General features: G+C 45.8%; 2 protein-coding genes across 2 annotated transcripts; one reads left to right on the top strand and one right to left on the bottom strand.

Moving 5' to 3' along the window:
- Window positions 1-5,108, top strand: LOC144128687 (mitochondrial inner membrane protease subunit 1). The gene is made up of 5 exons (XM_077662288.1): window positions 1-288; window positions 399-487; window positions 552-660; window positions 4,446-4,556; window positions 5,024-5,108. The coding sequence occupies exons 1-5, from the start codon at window positions 178-180 to the stop codon at window positions 5,069-5,071; spliced, it is 468 nt and encodes a 155-aa protein (XP_077518414.1). The 5' UTR covers window positions 1-177; the 3' UTR covers window positions 5,072-5,108.
- On the bottom strand, window positions 5,097-12,527 carry LOC144128686 (small ribosomal subunit protein eS10-like). Its single transcript, XM_077662287.1, has 6 exons — window positions 12,398-12,527; window positions 11,954-12,011; window positions 10,911-11,178; window positions 9,266-9,325; window positions 6,854-6,906; window positions 5,097-5,187 (listed from the first exon to the last, which is right to left on the bottom strand). The coding sequence occupies exons 2-6, from the start codon at window positions 12,002-12,004 to the stop codon at window positions 5,149-5,151; spliced, it is 471 nt and encodes a 156-aa protein (XP_077518413.1). The 5' UTR covers window positions 12,005-12,011; window positions 12,398-12,527; the 3' UTR covers window positions 5,097-5,148.
- Between the last annotated feature and the right edge of the window lie 7 nt (window positions 12,528-12,534).

Below are 12,534 nucleotides of genomic sequence, written 5' to 3'. Positions count from 1 at the left end.
TAGACGCCATAGAGTTAACGGCCGAAGCCGATCTAATCCGTTTCGGGGCGTGCGCGCGGAGACGCGGCGCGTTGTTACTCCTTGCATGATTACACCCGAACTTATGAAATGCTGCTTGTTTACAGAGCGCAAAATAGAGTTTTGATTTAATTCTGACTGTTATATGCAGTACATCACATGACGCTTTTACAGAACATCTTGTCGCGGTGCTTGCGAGTGTCCGGATTCGCTATCCAGAGCGCTGCCATTGCGTACTGTTTCGTAGAGTTCTGCGGTGATCTAGTGATAGTAAGTGGCGCACTTGATAGCAATGCGATCGACTAGCTTCATCTACACATCGATCGACGACAGAAGCGCTGACGTTTAATCAAACACCGTCGACGTTTTTCTGGTTTCAGTGCACCGGATCCTCTATGGAGCCTACCATTACGACTAACGACATCCTCATCACTGAACACCTGTCAGTGCATGCTAACAACATTCAGAGGTAAATGCGCCGACGACGCGTTGCGTTCACGATATATGTAACAAAAACTGCCGACTTTTTGCAGGGGCGACATCGTCGTAGCTAAGTGCCCGAACAACCCGAAGCAGAACATTTGCAAAAGGGTCGTTGCTGTTCATGGAGACCATTTGATATACAGATCATTCAGGCATAGGGTAAGTTTGACTTCTTACGTATGTACAGTCGTCAGGATGGATGGATGGATACGGCTGAACCCTTTACATCGGGCGGTGGCTCAAGCCACCTAGCCATGTCTTGTGAAATTTCCTGTCTTGCTTTTAGCCACCAATCAGATAACCTTCGCTTGGTTACTTCTAACCTCTTAAAATCCACTTTCCCTTCACTATCCCTAAACCCCAAAGCCTTGGGTAAGTCAGCCCCGCTGCTTTCCACTGTAGGGTGAAGCCCTTTACAGAAAAGTATCAAGTGTTCAGCCGTTTCCTCCTCCTCTCCGCACGCAATGCACAAAGTGTCTATCTCCTGGTAGCTGACTCTATACGTCTTAGTCCGCAAAACTCCAGTCCTGGCCTCAAATAACAAAGAGCTTCCCGTACAATTATCATAGATATTTTCTTTGACAATTTCCTGTTTAAAGGTCCGGAATGTACCCAGTGCCGATTTCGTCAGCATCCCTGTTTTCCACAGAGCTCTCTCTGCTTCTTTAACCTTTTTCTTAACCGATAATTGCTGATTTGCCCCCTTACTGCTGTCCAGATATTTGCTTGTCAATTTTCTAGTTCGCTTTCTCCATTTCGTGTCAACATTCTTTATATACAGGTATCTGAAAACTTTCCTAGCCCACCGCTTTTCCTCCATCTTTCTCAATCGTTCCTCAAATGCTATCTTACTGCTAGCCTCTCTGCTCTCGAAAGACGCCCATCCCATATCACCCTGTACCCCCTGATTTGGTGTATTGCCATGTGCTCCCAAAGCTAACCTCCCTGCTCCCCGTTGTTTAATTTCTAACCTTGCTTGAACATCTGGTCTCATGCACAGGACCGCATTACCGAAGGTCAGGCTAGGGACCATCACCCCTTTCCGGATCCCTCTTACCACCTCATACCTATTGTAATTCCACAGTGCCCTATTTTTCATGACAGCTGCATTCCTAATAGCTTTATTCATTACATATTTTTCATGCTCTGTCAGATACTCAACACTGTTATTTATCCACACACCAAGATACTTGTACTCATTCACTACTTTTAGCACGAACTCCTGTATTCTATGCTCGCCGCCCTCTTCATTAAATATCATGACTGCAGATTTTTCCTTACTATACTTGAAGCCTAATCTATCTCCCTATGTACTGCATATGTCTAACAACTTCTGCAGGTCTTCCTTGTTGTCAGCCATTATCACTATATCGTCCGCGTATGTTAGTCTCGGTAATGTCTGTTTAATCAATTCCCCTTGCTTGAAAAAAGATAGGTTGAAGCCTAGTCCGCTCCCCTCTAGCTTGGTCTCCAACCCTTGCAGGTACAACATGAACAACAAAGGGGACAGAGGACATCCTTGTCTAAGCCCCCGCTGTATCTCTACAGGCCCTGATACATTTTTTTCCCATTTTATGAGCACTCTGTTACCTCTATATATATCTTTTAAAAGATTAATTACTCCATTTTCCACATCCAATGTGCCCAGTATGTCCCACAAATGCTCCTGAGTAACGCTGTCATAGGCTCCCCTAATATCCAGAAATGCTAGCCATAAGGGCCTATGTTCCTTTTCCGCAATTTCTATACACTGTGTCAATGAAAATAGATTGTCCTCCAACCTCCTTTGTTTCCGGAACCCATTCTTTAGTTCCCCTAACACCCCCTCGTTCTACACCCAAGCCTGCAGTCTATCCTTTATAATTTGCATCACCACCCCGTAAACCACAGATGTCACTGTTATGGGACGATAGTTACTTACGTCTGCTTTGTCCCCCTTTCCCTTATATATCATGTTCATTCTACTTAATCGCCATTCATCGGGGACTTTCTCATCCACTATCATTTTGTTCACTACCTGTATTAATGTTTGCTTGGATTTTGGTCCTAACTTCTTTATCAACATAATCGGCATACCATCTGGTCCTGTTGATGTGCCACTAGGAACCTTCTTCTCTGCCCTTTCCCACTCTCCTTGCTCAAGTGAAGCTATTGCTGTAACCGGTCTATCCTCCTTCGATAAATGTACCACATGCTTTGCTGAAAATTTTTCCGTCATCCTTGTTCCTATGTGTTTTATTGCTTCATCCCCTTCTAGTCGAATACCCTCATATGTAACAATAAACCTTTGTTCTAGCCTAGTTTTATTACTCATTGCATTTAGATGTTTCCAGAATTTTTGGGCTGCTTTTCTATCCTTTTTATTTACTTTTGACATCCATTGGGCACCCTTTCTTCTAATTTTCTCATTAATCAAATAGGATGCGTCCCTTGTACAATTAATGAAGGTATCCCATTTTCTGTCTACTTCGGGTTTTGGTTCCCCCCTCTTCTTGGAATATCTGTGTTCCCTGGACGCTTCCTGGCGCTTTTCTATTGCCCTCTTGACCTCCTCATCCCACCAACTCTTGGGTTTGCATCTTTTCCCTTTTAGCTTTACTCGCACCTTAGCTAGCTCTAGCTCCAGTAATCGAGTTAATTTGGTATAAGTCCATTCTGTTTCACTATCCTCAAAAATTACTTCCTCAATTTGTTTGGCTGCTGCTTCCAATTGCTTTTCTGAGTAAAAATTCCCCCCTGATTGTTCATCTTGCTTCAGTCCTACATTGCTTTTTCTTCTGAAGCTCAACTTGATACGCTTGTGGTCACTACCTAGACTTCTGGAACCATCTTCATCTATGCTCATTACCCCTAATCTATTATACATCCTCTGTGACATTAGTGCATAATCTGTCGTTGAGTGCAGACTCCCCGCCTCCCATGTTATGAGCCCTTCACACTTCTCGGTGCTGTTGCATACAACTAAATCATGCCTGTCACGCATGTCCTGCAGCATGCTTCCTGTCGAATCCGTGTACCCATCCAGGTCTTCTACGTGTGCATTCATGTCGTCTAATATAACTATCTCGCCCTGTCCTCCTAGCTCATCAATGTCGCTGGCAATACATTCTAACATTTTCCTGTTTTCCTCTTTGGCATTAACCCCTGTCCACAGGTATACAAAGCCAAGGAGTGTTTGCTTGCCTGCCACTGTTCCTTTTAGCCATAAATGTTCCCTGCATCCCAGTCTAACCCTTTGAAAATTCATACTTTTATGAATGAATGCCCCAATTCCACCTCCTTTTCTGCTGCCCTCTGTTCTATTGCAATATTCCCATGCGTAGTCTGGGTTACAGGGTGGTTGCTCCATGTCTCCAAGATGCGTCTCCACTAAACCATATACCATTAATTCCTCCTGCCTTAACTGTTCTTCTATTTCCTCCCATTTCAGTATATTCCTGCCACCTTGCATGTTAATGAAACCTATATCTGAATTAACTTGGCCCTGGCGCTTGCGTCTCTTTCTTCCCCTATGGTTCCATTGTCCGTTTGATCTTAATTCTTCCTTCTCTACACTGGTTCCTACAGAGCTCTGGGTCCCCCCAAAAAAGCTGTTGCCTGGCGACCTATCCTACTACCCACCTTCTTGCCAGTGGCACCACCGTAGTGGATGCCATCCTGTGCAAAAGCACGCCTGTCTAGAGCGCCGTGTTGCGGATAAAACTGGAATTTTGACTCGGCTCATCTATTGTTGACAGAGTGCAACTGCCAGGGCAAATTATGCGTCTGTGCCGCTTTGCTCCTATGCAAGCGTTGCTTCTAGAACCGTGTAGTACCTGATTAAGTTTCCTTGTGCGACAGCGCGGCGTCCGAGTGCTCCAGACGGGCGCGCTAGGCATTCCAGCTTGCATCCCAAGTGTCTGTGAAGAGGGTATCGATGCTCACTCTGCATGTTTTGGATGCAGATACCCAAAGGACATGTGTGGCTGGAAGGCGACAATAAGGCCAACTCGACAGACTCGAGGACGTACGGTCCCGTCCCGGTTGGCCTTATCAGGGGCAGAGCAGTGTGCAGGGTAAGCGTTTAGGTCACCGAGCACCTGTGTAAAAGCCGCTGTAGAAAAGCTATGAAAATAGATGCTTAATGCAGTACACATGGCAAGCGGTTTTTGTTTACTTGCAATTGGTCATGTGCAATCGATATCTCCGATCATTTAAAGGGAGCCATTCACACACACCGAACACCTGCCTTCCATGCAAGGAGTGTTTTTAATGTGCTGGCCCCCAAATTAGGAGAAATAGTGAAGTGCATAGTTTGACTGAAACAAGATCTTTTCTTTGCAGCATGCAGCTACATCTAACCAATTGATTCCTTCACTTTTTAAGTGCTATTGTTTCCAACGAACGGATGTGCATGATATGAAACCTTTCCAGATTTCTTGCCTAACCCATCTATTCCATTTGCACTAAACAGCATTGCTGCAAATGTTGGTTGTCAAGCTTGGGAATGCATTAAATTTCCTTGTGTGTCTGGTTCTTGCAGGTGTACCCATACAAGAGAGCTACATTTTTTCGAAAGGAGAGCCAGTAACCAAATGCACAATAAAGGCAGTCAGTGTTGTCCCAAAGCACGTTTATTCACAAGCTTCAAGACGGGTGCTGAACTTTTCACTGTGGAGCTCCACGGCCACGTCCGAAGCCTCCTCTCTGAAAAGGAAGGTGTTTCAGTTAAGTTTAGTAACACATTCGTGAGGTACTGGTAAAACATTTAGAAGTTGCTAAGCCACAGGAAGTTATTTGCAATAAGCTTGTCCACAACCCTAACTTCTACCACAAGTCACATCACACAGCTCCCTTTAATTTACTGACATCATGGCCCATTCAACATCAAGTGCATTAAATAAAAAGCCCCCACGGTAGCAAATTTTCAGTCCAAAGACTAAAATTGTAAACTTATGCTAGCAAGGTAAACCAGCTCCATTTCACATGCAAGTTACTGGAACTTGAGCCATGGAGAAACATGAGCTCTAAAGACTCCAATGAGCTGTACAGTGTCTAGAGAAAGGCCCAAGGTCACCATTGTCATGACTTGCATTTGTGTCAAATGTTCCATGCTGTACTGCTTGTACTGAGGTCATAGTACATACACGTTGGCACAGCCACAACTTCTTTTGGTTTCTTCAGTGTGGCAGAACTACAGAATGAAGCTGAACATTCCACTGGGGGGGGGGGGGCTGGTGCAGGCCACTGGTTCAAATTATCAAGGTTCTATTGTACACTAATGATGCATACTTTGGGTGCACAAAGCTCCATTTAGACAATAACAATACTAATAATAACAATAATAATACAGCCTTATAAATATGCACAACCTATCAGAAGCATACATTGGCTGATAAATGCATACATGAAACATGTAGGACCCAATAACTCATAGTGATAAGAGCACCAGGTTTGCTGAAAACTGCTCACCTCCCTTGCGTTCCTGATAAAACTGACTGCACTTGAAAAGCAGGATGTGCTTAATTATGGTCAACGCTTACGAAAAAAAAAACCCTGAAAAGCAGGGTCCTTCCAAAGCACTTAAATTCACTAATGCGGATTTCTACTCTCATGACACCATTCGGGCAGGGAAAGGCCACAGGAAGAAAGAACATTATGTTCTTGTGGCACTACACAAGTTTAAGTCAACCGCTTCTTTTTCAGTCTACTGATAGAAAAAATACAAGCTCAGCAACACAAGAGTTGAGAGGAAAACTACTGCCGTGCAGCGCACACAGCTGAATAATTGCATCCCACTATGTACATTGCTAATGCATCATTATATTCAATGACATTAATCACAAGTGCTCTATCTATAGTGTCAACACACACATAGTAAAATGAGCACATAGTTACAGTCGAACACTGCTGTTATATTTTTCAAGGGAGCGCGAAAAAAAGAAAGTACCTGCTGGGAAATAAAAAGCGATAGTGAAAAAGTGAAAAAAAAAAAAAATTAAATAAGTACATCATTGCCTTTTCATATTTTTTTAAAGTCTCCAGTAAAAGGAAAATGGGTCTCCTATGGCCCTCACCATTGTTTGCAGGCACAGAAAGTCCTAAACGTCCAGCAATGGTTTTCAGTCTGCCTAAGCAGCCGCAAACAGAAGAAAAGCAGCAGCGAAAAGGGCGGGCGCATGGAGTGGGCATAGTTTCTTCACATTTCAAACGTAGCATGTGGGAAAGGTGACGCAACTGCGGTGTGAGTGAGTTTGCATTTCATGGGTTTCAATGGGAGCTTGGAGAGGACTAGCCCATGAAAGCGCAGCACCTGGGAATGTAACAGTGGCGTTCTACTGTATGTGGTTGCATTTTGGCAATTCATACTCACGAAATCGAAGTTGGTGTCTGCTCCAGGTCCAACATCGCCCTTCTTGTCCAGACCTGACATGGAACACCAAATGCAACATTCAACGAAGAACCACAAGGCACAACAGCACTTTTTCACAACTTTTCACTACAAAAAAAAAAAGCCATGGCTGCAGCCTCCATAGTCACCCGAGTGCACTAAAGTGCGTGTTGAAGGCATCAGCCATTCCTATAGCGGGAACTTCTCTTGCCACAAACTCTTGCCCCAATCCACAAGAGTGGTATCATCCCGGCATCTGCCTAATGCTACTAGACAGTTTTAGTTGACCGGAGAGACGGTCCCGCTCCACTCACGGTAGCGGAGCGCTGTCACCGAAATAGTTTTTTGTTGCGTATGAAACGAGTTTCCCACAGCAAAGGAGGGCTCTCGTAAAGCCCTTTGTGAAACTAAACTGGAAGCACTACATTCGATAAATTATACAAAATTATACACGGTCATTATTTCTTTTTATACTGTAAAACATACTCTTTTAATGTGGTTGAAAATAATTTAGGCAGCAGAAATGTTTTTAACACATACTGATTTACTTCGACAGGTCGGGTCTTCCCGATATCCAAAGCAAGCCAACAGCAGCTCTAGCCAAGGCTGTACTACAGTCGAGCCCACTTATAACGGCCCCACTTAAGATGAACTTTCGCTTATAACAAATGAGACCTGCGCAACCGTCAAAATATGCATTGTTTCAATGGCATAAAATCACGCGTATAACGAACGTCATTAAGCCCTGCTGGTCGGTTACAGTGAACGGACGGCGTAAACCCTGCACCGCAATGCGAGATAACCTGCCTCCGACCCCTTTGTGAGACCGGTGCGCGGCATGTTTTCCCGCGACCCATCGCAGGCCAACTGCCTGCCTCGTTTCGCACCTTCCAACATGCCCTCCCGCCCCTTATCGCAACTCTGCTCCCCTGTCCTCACTCTCTTGCAAATCCGCGCGTGGCCTCGGCGATCAACCGCACCGCTGCCGATCAAGGAGGTCACGCTCCGTGAAGCGGGCCTTCCGTGGCAGCCAAGAGGTGGCTGCACTGACGCCCCTCATTGGTCTCTCCGCTGCCGCTGTGCAATCTCTATCCTAAGCTTGACTGGCCTGATTGCCACCTGTGCACGTTGCACGTCTACCCCATCGCGTGCTTTTGTCACTCTTGTTGCGGCGCGGACGTTTCGTTGGCTTCGTTCAAATCTCGGGCCCTGGTTGTAATTCGGGATGGCGAACGGGAACACCGTGCCCATTTTCATTGTATGCAGTGGTAGAGATGATGAAAGCAGCTTGGGCGGAGGTGACGGCCACTGGCAAGCGGAACTGCTTCCGCAAGGCCGGCTTCGTCAACACAGTGTCTGATGCCGAGCCTGATGCTTCAGAAGATGACCAGCCTGGCGGCGTTTTGTGGCAGCGCATCGTCGACTCTGGCATAGGGGGTCATGACATTGGTTGGAATGATTTTATTTCTGTCGATGACGACTGTGATCGCGGAACCAAGCACGGATGAGGGCATTGTTTCTGAAGTGCGGGATGTGAGTGACGCGGAGGAATCGGATGAGGATGAAACTTCGGAGCCAGCACCCATAAGCGTACCTCTAGCAATGTGCTACATAGAAAGCCTCAGACAACTTGTCTATGCCAAGGGCCTCGGCGATAGCACGCTTCTGCTTTAAATAAACTGAAAACCTCCCTCATCGGATCTGCGCTGCAGAAACAGACGACCATCACGGACTTTTTCGCAAAGAAAAAATTTTGTGCTTTGACAAGCAACTGTCTTTAAAGCTGTGGTCCACTTACTACGAACTTCGGGATATAACGAACGGACTCTGCGTGACGCTCATGTTCGTTATAAGCGAGCTCGACTGTAGTTTTTCCCCGACGTTGATTTCACGAGCCACTGTATGCATGTACGTACATCTTCTACATTTGCTACATCTACAAAGTCGATGCCAAAGCTGAATTAGCACCGCTGGTGAAAAAAGTCCGACGAACTCTGCGTGCTTGCCTCGCTGGGGGCAGCCATCTTACTCCGCTGCCGGGGGCCCGTCTCACTAGGCTCGCTCCACTAGGGTTGTCAGCGAGCGGAACGGGAGGTGCGCTCCAGTAGCCTGCTCAGGGCCAAGCGGGCTGCACATGCGCAGTTGTGTTCCCGCTGGGCTGCCTGAGCTGAGTGGGACGCCGCTCCGGTCAACTTAAACTGTCTCCTACTGCCTGCTACAAATTCTGATCAGCTCAGTCTTGAGTAAATGATCTGGTTGGCTTAACCCGCAAAACAGAAATTTAAACGAGTAAAAAGGCCCACCGCTTTCTTTCCCAGCTGCAGCAAAATTCAAACAGAGAATATCTACAGCTAATGCTCGACCAAACAAGAACTAAGGAAGAAGTTAACAGACCTGGCGCCCTCCTGTAGTCGCTGCGGTCATCTGCCGTTTTGCTCTGCATGTCTTGTGTCACTGCAACAGCAAAAGAAATGGTTGATTGTAGCATTTGCAGCCAAAATAAGCAGCTCTAAGTCACAATGCTTTGCCCTGCTTGATGCATATTATGAAAATATTGTGAAATGCACACTCCAAAAACAACCCATGGTTGCTGCTTATCATACCTGGAGTGAAAATTCTTAAAAATGCAACAGTGTTCATGCTCTACAGGATGGATGCATGGAGGAAATCATCCTTCTTTTAACCTGCCCTAGCTGTAACACTGAAGTAACACAGATATTATGCCATTTTCACTCACCCAACATTATATACACTTTGCTAGCAGTGCACACTGTGCATATACTGGCAAAGCAAAGCAAAATTCCAGCTACTACTGTCCTTTAATTTGCGCACCTGCTTTCTGCAAGCAAAAATTTCAACCAGCATCTTAGAAGGGATACCGAGGACCAACTAAGTCAGCCTGTAGAGGTAGATTACCGTATTCTAATTACACAGGATACTAAACTGTGCACTAGCTTTTATAAGCTAGAATCAGTCAAAAAAGGAAGCACAGGTATCGCTGCCAGCGGCTGTTCTTGCAAGTAGAAAGTGTTGAGGCCAAGAGAGTTTTGTGTGTACCAATCCCCAAGGCTAGGCTACAAAGGCACTTACTTCCAAGTAGTGATCACGGTCCTTTAAATGCTTGATGTCATGAAAGCTTTAAATTTCATATTTAGAGCAGTAAATTCATCTTTCACTGCCCTACAAACATCAACATAGCCAGAAAGAGCCATACAACTGATTTTACTGAGAACAAAAACTAGTTGTCTTCAGTGTCCCTTTAAGAAGGGGGACTGGGTCATAAGAGCAGAAAATTTGAGAATATATCAATTTTAAAATTTTGTCACGTGCATATTCACAAGGTTCTTTTCCACCGACAAGCGATGTCCCTGTTCCCAAATTAGAGACTCTTTAGACAAGATAATGACCACAATATGTTCTGCAGTTGACGATATGTGCAACACACCAAAAAAATGGCTGTAGGTTTCCAAGTGACGATTATCAAAGCTAGCTGTGCTGTGCCACAAAAGAATTTGCCTTCACCACTACCTATTAGGAGCAATGCCTGCACCCATCAAATGCAACAGAATAACTCATCTGCATCAATGAAAACAAAATGCCACCACAGACCACTTACCAGGGAAAGTGAACTGCCATGTGCATTGTTGAGAAGGCAAGAGAGGCCAGCACAATACCCCATGATTGGCCATGAGCCTACATATGGGACTGTGTTCTCAAGTGGTTAGCTTGGCATTGCACAACACAATCAGCAAACAAACACTGTGGCTGTCTTTTTTCAGGGGGGGGGGGGGGGGGGGGGGGGGCGGAATGCAGTGCATGCTTTGACAAGTGAACAGCTGTCAATTGAACTTGCAGCACACCAGGTGGGAATGCCAACCACTCACGACATAGCCTAGGATCTTGGCCCTGCCTTTCCAACATGTTACTATGTGAAGGGCATCATTAGCAGAGTGTGTGAACTACAAAAGAGACCCTGCCCATCCGCCCACCAGTGCTTAGCTAGTGCGATGCCCTACCATGGCAAATTAAGCACACTCACTCTTCGGCCTTCGGCTTGGCGCCTCTTGGCGAGACTGCTTCTTCAGCGTGGCAGGCACAATTTCTGGTGGCAGGTGCAGGAAGTCACGCAGGTACTGGATGCCCTCATTTGTGAGGTACCAGTAGTAGTGGCGCCAAGCAAACTGTTCCTTCACATAGCCGCGTGACTTGAGGGACTGCAGTGCCTTGATCACTTGGAGGTTTGGGATGGCCTCCAATTCTGGGTGCTTGGGCGCATGGAAGTCCTTTTTCGCCACAAGCACACCCTCCTGAAAATAGCATTTACACACGAGCCAATTAAATGTGCAAACACTGCAGGTTGCATGAAAAACAAAGGCAGGCTTGACATTGTAGTTCCTGTAAACTAACAATCGCATTCCTACTTCAATCTCAGGGAAGAATGATCCCTTGGTGTGCTCAGATTAACAGAAGCATGAGTCATGGCAGTCAGTCGGAAAGCAAAATGCTGTCAATGCGTCAGGACTGTGGATAAATTCCCACACCACAGCATAGTGGGGTAAGGCTGTAAGCGCTCAAAGATGCAAAAACTATCGCTGAGCCTTTCTAATTGCAGCATTTAAATAGGGTTACCGATTTCTAGTGAGCTAAGTGTTATGCCTGTCAGCTTGTGTTTGTGGGCCATCAGAATATGAGGTACAAACTTTTCTACTCTGAAAAGCTTTGCTCTCTCTTTTTGGTTAAACAATGAGCTTTAGACAATGCGCTTACCCTAGGTGGTAATGTCACAACTCTGCGGCAAAATGGACGGTTGGGCCGGCACCCACATTTACGCCACCTGCTAACTGAAGCTCGTTCAAGAGGTACGTTGAATGATCCGATTTAAGCAAACACAGCATGCACCGGCTACATGAGCCATAAAGCTCTTACATGGACGGAGATTACATTATTTCATGCAAGCCTTTGACAAACTCGAAAATGACCTCCGCAAACGTGAAGATTCCAGTTCCCCTAACACAATGGGAGTCTTTCGGCGGGACGCCGACGAATGCGACTCAATTATGCGCTGTTAAAACAAATTCTTACCTTGAAAAGGTATTCATAGATGGCGACGCGATTCTTCTTGGGCATCAACATGGTGAAGCTGCAGAGATTCGTGCAGAACCAATGACACAAAGCTCACATCAACAGCCTTATGAAGTTGACTACACTGTGAACAGCGACTCGCTGTGTTCAGACAGAGAACCCGCAAAATGCACAGTCCACGCGTATTCAATTACTTTTGCAGCACGCTAAACCCCAGCACACAGACTACACAGCAGCACGCAGACCACACAGCAGCACTCGCAGCAAGCCGCTTGAACAGGCGTGATCCGTCCAGGCCCGGGCGACTAAATCGAATTACAGTCTAACAGCTGCTTAAACAGAACGACACAAACCAACAGGTCCACAATCAACGTCTTGAATTACGTGCGAATTCTGCAAAAATTACGTTAATATGGGCTTCGATTACTTCGATTCGTTACTCACCTCTAGAGTCAAAAAGCTCCCGACATGAAAGCTAAGCGGAAAAGGAACCAATGTCGCAGGAAGCACACTCTCAAACGCAGGCGATTTCCGGTTTTCTATAACTCTGCGTTTGAGAGTGCGCCAACCACGTGGTCACG

The sequence above is a fragment of the Amblyomma americanum genome, chromosome 4 (genome assembly GCF_052857255.1).
Source record: "Amblyomma americanum isolate KBUSLIRL-KWMA chromosome 4, ASM5285725v1, whole genome shotgun sequence".
Lineage (NCBI taxonomy): Eukaryota > Metazoa > Arthropoda > Arachnida > Ixodida > Ixodidae > Amblyomma > Amblyomma americanum.
The sequence above is the reverse complement of the archived record's forward strand: the minus strand, read 5'-3'. Positions and strand labels throughout refer to the sequence as shown.

Excerpts from the sequence above, each read along its gene's own strand:
- LOC144128687 (XM_077662288.1), top strand. The coding sequence starts at position 178 with ATGACGCTTTTACAGAACATCTTGTCGCGGTGCTTGCGAGTGTCCGGA. Across the intron at positions 488-551 it reads CATGCTAACAACATTCAGAG|GGGCGACATCGTCGTAGCTA; the intron begins GTAAATGCGCCG and ends GACTTTTTGCAG. Across the intron at positions 661-4,445 it reads ACAGATCATTCAGGCATAGG|ATACCCAAAGGACATGTGTG; the intron begins GTAAGTTTGACT and ends TTTTGGATGCAG.
- LOC144128686 (XM_077662287.1), bottom strand. The coding sequence starts at position 12,004 with ATGTTGATGCCCAAGAAGAATCGCGTCGCCATCTATGAATACCTTTTC. Across the intron at positions 11,179-11,953 it reads TCTATGAATACCTTTTCAAG|GAGGGTGTGCTTGTGGCGAA; the intron begins GTAAGAATTTGT and ends TGCTATTTTCAG. Across the intron at positions 9,326-10,910 it reads GCCAAGCCGAAGGCCGAAGA|TGACACAAGACATGCAGAGC; the intron begins GTGAGTGTGCTT and ends TTGCTGTTGCAG.